The following is a 6,322-nucleotide window of genomic DNA, read 5'->3' on the forward strand; positions in this document are numbered from 1 at the left end:
CAACCAATCATGGGGATGGTGCAGGACCAAGCAGCATTTCATTCCGTTGTATATGGGGTCACCATGAGTCAAGGGCCAACTGGATGACAGCTAACAAGAACAACGGAAAAAGTAGCACAGGGCAAGGAAAATTGGAGTGCTGGGGTCGGGGTAGGTTGCAGTTTTTGAAAAGGAGATCAGAGTAGGCCTCATTGAAAAGGTGACACATCAGCAAAGACTTGAAGGAGATAGAGGGAGTTAGTTATAAGGATATGTAGGGAAAGCGCAGTAGAGCAGAGAGAAGAGCAAGCACAAATGCCCTATGGTAGGATTGTGCCTGAAAATTTCAAAGAACAGCAAGGAGGCCAGTGTGACTGGAGCATGATGAGTGAGGTGGAGATGGGGTCAGAGCAGTAATAGGGAGCCAGACCAACACTTCGTAAGCCACAGGAAGGGGTCTGGCGCTTACTCTAAGGAGATGGAGAGCCATTGCAGGGATTCGAGCAGAGGACTTTCATGATCTGAGTTATGTTTTAAACTCTGGCTGCTGTATGGGATTATGCAGGTATTATGCAGTTGAGGGTGGAGGTAGACAGACTGACTGTTTAGGAGGCTGTTGCAGTATTCAGGTTAGACATGATGGTGCTCCCACCAGGAGACTTCCAGTAGTAGTTGTAAGTGGAAGGACTCTGAATTGTGAAGATGGATTCGATGGGGGTATGAGAAAAAGAGAGGCGTTAAGTTCGTCAGATTTTTTAGCCTGATTAGCTGAAAAGATGAAGTTACCTTCAACCAAGATGGAGAAGAGGTAGATTTGGTTTGGACGTAAGATTAAGAGTGCCGTTTTAGTGATAGTAAGTTTAAGATGTCCATCGCACATCCAGGTGGAGCTGCTGAGTAGACAGATGTATGAGTCTGGATTTTGGGAGAGAGGTCTCAGCTGGAGATGTAAATTTGGGAATTGTCGGTTTGGATGAGATCACCAAGAGTTTGAGGGGTTCTGGGATTAAGTCCTAGAGCTCTTCAATATTACAGATGGGGGGAAGAGAAGAAAGGAAACTGAGAAAGAACAACCAGAGAAATAATAAAACCAAGAAAGTATGGTGCTTTGGAAGCCAAGAGAAGAAAATGTGTTGAGGAGGAGACGGGGTGATGAACTGTGTCAAATACTGCCTGTTATGGGCTGAATTGTGTCCCCACATATGTGTTGGAATCCTAACCTCTGTACTTGTGGATGTAATCCCATTTGGGAATAGGGTTTTCTTTATTATGTTAATGAGACTGTATCAGTGTAGGATGTGTCCTAAACCTGCTCACTTCTAAATTATAAAAGGAGCTGATTAGACACAGAAGCAAGCACATCCAGAAAGAAGACAGTCTGATGAGGACAGAAGCAGATGAATCTACAAGCCCAGGAACTCCCAGGATTGCTGGCTATAAGAATCTGTAGTAGACAAAGGACCATCCCCCTAGAGCCCCACTCTGAACTCAGACTTCTAGCCTCCTGAACTGTTTCTATTCTGATAAATTTCTGTTCTTTAAAGCCACCCCCTTGTGGTATTTGTGTTACAGCAGCACTAGGGAACTGAGACACTGCCTGAGAGGTTTGGAACCCCCTTACAGCAAACAGTTTGGCCTTTGGTCCTGGTTCCTGAGAGCCAGACCACCTTGAGGCCAGTGAGTAGGGGCTGACCAGCCCAAAAGGGCTCACCTGGGGGCCTAATACTAAGCCTCACGAGTCTCACGAAGTAATTTACCAGGGACCCATGGTGAGGCCAATCAGGGCTTTGGGAGACGGGGTTCAGTGGAGCTTCCAGGTTGAGGAGAGTGAACACTCTGCTCTCAGGAGGTTCATGGGTCCCTGGGGGGCATGGGAGTGCTGCTTTTGGGCCCCTCCCAAACCCGGCCTTATTTGTCCTTCATTTGTATCCTTCCTGGTTATAAATAGGTAGCTCTAAGTATAGATGCTGCTCCATGAATTCTGTGAGTCATTATCAAACCCACAGGGGCAGGTGGAGCCAAGAGGTCAGAAGTACAGGTGTTGTGTGAACTCCTGGTCTTGCAGCTGCTGTCCTGACAAGGTTAGAGGAAAACCCCAGGTTTGGAGCCAGTTGGTCTGAAGGGCAGGGAGTCGTGTGGACCTCCATTAACTCACCCCTGGATGGCTGGGGATGACATTGCTGCTGGGGTAGCTGGTGATGAGCATGAAGACGTGGGAAGGTGAGGTAGGCTCATTTTCCAGGTGGGAATTGGATTCCTGTTGATCCTGACCATGCAGTTAGCGATGATGATGGGAGGTGCCCACGGTGCTCCTTACTTATGCTTGTTAGTGCACAGTCCAGGTAACACGAAGTCTGAGAATCGATCATTAATTTTAGCAATACGAAGGTTGTTTTTGATCTCGACAAGAACAGTGTTGTTGGGGACTGGGGTGAAACTGATCAGAATGGCTTTAAGAGAGAATGGAAGGAGAGGACTTGGAGACAGCCAGTGTAAGACGGCTCTTGTGAGGGTTTTGCTAGAAAGGGGATCACAGAAATGGGGCAGTAACTGGAGGAGGTGGTGGGGTGATGACAAGTATTTTGAAGATGGGAGATATTTCAGCATGTTTGTATGTTGATGGGAATAGTCCAGTGGAAAGCAAAAGATCATAGAGAGGAGGGAGATTTGCTGGGATGATGTCCCTTAGAAGGCAAGTGAGATGACTCGAATACCCAAAAGGACAGACTGGCTTATTTGGAAACGGATAATCGATGGTAAGAGGTAGAAAGGCCGAGTATGTGAGTACAGGTGCTTGGGAAATTCTCTTCTGATTGCTTCATTTTTCTCATTGAAATAGGACAGAAGACCATTGAGTTGCAAGCAAGGAGGAAGGAGTAGGTGTTAGGTTTTAGGAGAGAGAAGCATGAGTGGAATAGTCATCTGGGAGAACAGAAGAGCGGGAGAGTGAATGGACCAGGGCAGATGGTGCCAGGCATCGGTCATGAGTGTAAAGTGCCACCAGGCAGCACAGTTATGTTCAAATCCACTGGAAATTTTAAAAATTTAGCTGGTTGTTTTAAAACTCTACTAAGATTACTGTTCGCAGTGACAAAACTATATTTGCTTGGCTGTGATCTTCCTTCATTTTTAAAATAACTTTTCATTGATGTCCATGCACTATATAGACAAGAACACACAAATTTGTTCTTTTCTTTTTTTACTGTCTCTCCTATGAATAATAATAAATGGGAAATTACCAAAAGTGAGCCAGAGAGAGAGGAGAAACAAGCCTTGCTAAGCAGCCCTGAAGAACCATGAACACCTTGCTGTTCTCTCTTCACAGCTTTCAGAAACAAGCCTTGCTAATAGCCCTGAAGAACCATAAACACCTTGCTGTTCTCTCTTTACAGCTTTCAGATTCAGGCACTGGTTGGTAGTGAGTAACCTTTTTGTGGAAAACACTGTTCTGCTCTAAGGGGATGAGCATAAGTTCAGGTTTCTTCCTTTGTGGGAGGGAAAATGATTTACTAGTGTTTCTGTTCTCTCTGGAGCCCCAGACCAGCTCTAAAAAAAACAGTTGCCGTCAAGTTGACCCCAATATGTGGCAACCTCCTGTGTGTCAGTGGACCTGTGCTCCATAGGGTCAGTGGCTGATTTTTCAGAAGTAGATTGCCAGGCCTTTCTTCTGAGGAACGTGTGGGGGGACTCAAAGCTTTTGGTTAGTAGCCAAGCACATTAACTACTGGCCCCATCCAGGGACTCCAGACCATCTCTAGGTCCATGTATTTAGTTGTGAACACAAAGGGAACATGTTGATTTGGACTCATATTAGGGTGCTGAGTTATCTGCAGAAGTCGTACTGGACTTACAGGAAGGTTGAGTTTACAATCTCTCCCACATCTCAGTATCTCCTCTGGGGCGTGGGCTCTGTCTGTGTCCACTGTGCTCTGTCTAGCAGCTCTGGAGGCGAACTGTAAAATCGAACACAATCACTCTTGGCTCCATTCTTGTTTTTCAGGGTTGGGGAGCTGAGTATCATCGCCAGGATGTCACGAGCACCCCCTGCTGGATCGAGGTTCACCTTCACGGACCCCTGCAATGGTTGGACAAAGTTCTGACTCAGATGGGCTCTCCACATAACCCAATTTCTTCAGTGTCGTAACAGTCCTCTTTTAAGCCACGTTTCTGCAGAATACATACTGTTGTACACGGTGGCTTATGTAATTTCAGATTTGGAATTAACTGAAGTTTCTAAGTACATGTATACATACTTATACTGTATACTAATCTTTTTTTAAATCAACATTTGTCTTGTGGTTTCTAGTTAACCTGATATCAGTACAGTGTGATTAGCAAAGCAGGGCTATCATGCCTCTACCATCGTAAGAAACAGCTTCTTCTGTGGGAGCCAGTAAGTGAAAGGCAACTGGGTCAGTAGTATTGGAAGGCTTTTGACAGAATCCAAGGGAGCTTTAGTCACGCATGTCGTTCTAAGGCGTGTTGTGTGGCCAGACAGAGAAATATTAAAACTTTATACAGGAAAATCAGGTACTGGAAGCACTAGAGCAAATAACGCTTTCAGACAGAACAAATCAAACCCGCATAGTTTAATGATCTCACTTTTAGTGCTGTTGGCAAGAGGAAATATCACTCTTGTATAATCAGGTAGGCTAAGCCAAAGAGATTTTTTTAATTGTGATAAATATATATGTAACAAAGCATTTGACATTTCAACAATCTTCATATGTACCACTCAGTGATGTTAATTATGCTCTGACATTGGAATATTTATGGCTTGACTGATACTAATGGTAGATCTGAAACAAATTTAAACTGTGATTGGAAAAGAAAAATGTGAAGCTTAGAGTCGTGTTGCTTCGTAATCTACCATTGTAAAAAAGAAAAAGAAGAAGGAATGAGTCTCATATGTGAGAACAGCATGAAATGAATTATCGTCCCAGATTGCAAGATGAGACCAGAAGTTCGTCCAGCAGTCACCCAGGGAGACTCCTGCTTTCCACATAGGACATCAGGTTCTGTTTTCCTGGCCATTCACCCAGCAATCCTGCAGATACTTGAGACTGCATGGCGTGGCATTGCACCACGTGTTTCAGTCCTATCAGAGAGGAAGCAGGTAAAGTAAAAGGGCTGGACAAAAGCATCTCAGGTTTACTTAAGTCTTCTCCCATTCCTACTTTAAAGTCTGTAGGAGAAAGCCCCCTTTTGCCACATTTTCCTTGCCTGTTGACAAACATGAACTGTTTACAGATTACCAAAACAATGGTGAAACCTTCGAGAAAATCTGGAGACAGTGTTGAATCGATTTTATGAGTTGTTTAACTTAGTGTCTCTATTGATTAAATCATCTATTGGTCAAATCTGGTAATCTCTTATATAGCTAGTCTCATACCTGGAAATATCTTCCCAAGAAAAATGATAATTTCAAAATCCCCCATAATTTTTGTAGAACACTCATACTGATAATAGGAACATCTTTTTTAAACATATACGACATTAAAACCTGTGGATGATAACTATAGGAAACTTCCCCACATTTCTAGGTACTTTCATGTATATATGTAATTGCCACCCACTAAACACTGCATTGCTTGGAAAAATAGTTTACACCCTCTTAAAAATGTGTAATTTGTCAGTCATGCTTGTAACAGACGGTACTTCATTGATCTATTCTCTTTCAGCTCTTTGTAGCACTAGTGCGCACATTAGTTTCTCATCAAATTGTATTCACGGTTGAAATGATCGCGTGAAAAAGATACATGAGCGACCTTCCACTGTCACCTCTTGTGATGACTAGTGTTATCTGATAGAATCTTTCATATATACAGTAGAAAGTAAACATTACATTTTGCATTAAAACTAAGTGGTGCATAGTGCTTATAAGCGCCCATAGTTTATGTATCGCGTACCTCTGTGCGGTGGTAGGTACTGTGGAATCAAATGGAAACACAGGACGGTCCCAGCCCTCGTGGACCTGAGCGTCTAGTAGTAAATCTGTTTGTCTAGAATCTTCATGTTTCAGAACTTTCAAAACAAAACATGTCATCTTTCTTTTGCTTGAAAAACTGTAATTCATTTCTTTATTATCTCAATTTTGAAACTTTTATTTCCCTTCTCTTCTGAGCAGTCAGGTGATAGATGAACACTTCTTGGATAAATGCTACCTTCCTTGTGTGTCTCAAAGTTGTTTTTCCCCCTTGCTCCCTATTCTCCAGTAACTCTCCGTCCCCCTTCTTTTGACAGAGGCATTAACATGGTGAGTGCCCCTCCCACGAGAGCATCAAATACATGCTGTTTTTGCTCCAGAGATCAAACATACCTTTCTTGATCTCTCCAACCAAAA

General features: G+C 43.5%; 1 protein-coding gene across 1 annotated transcript in view; it reads left to right on the forward strand.

The window, feature by feature from the left end:
- Window positions 1-4,123, forward strand: part of SMAD9 (SMAD family member 9) — an 87,451-nt gene extending 83,328 nt beyond the window's left edge. The window contains exon 6 of the mRNA XM_004389965.1: window positions 3,980-4,123. Coding sequence (XP_004390022.1) covers window positions 3,980-4,123 — 144 coding nt within the window. The remainder of the gene's footprint in view (window positions 1-3,979) is intronic.
- The last annotated feature ends 2,199 nt before the right edge of the window (window positions 4,124-6,322 follow it).

Source organism: Trichechus manatus, unplaced genomic scaffold, assembly GCF_000243295.1.
Source record: "Trichechus manatus latirostris isolate Lorelei unplaced genomic scaffold, TriManLat1.0 scaffold00270, whole genome shotgun sequence".
In the NCBI taxonomy this organism is placed as follows: Eukaryota; Metazoa; Chordata; class Mammalia; order Sirenia; family Trichechidae; genus Trichechus; species Trichechus manatus.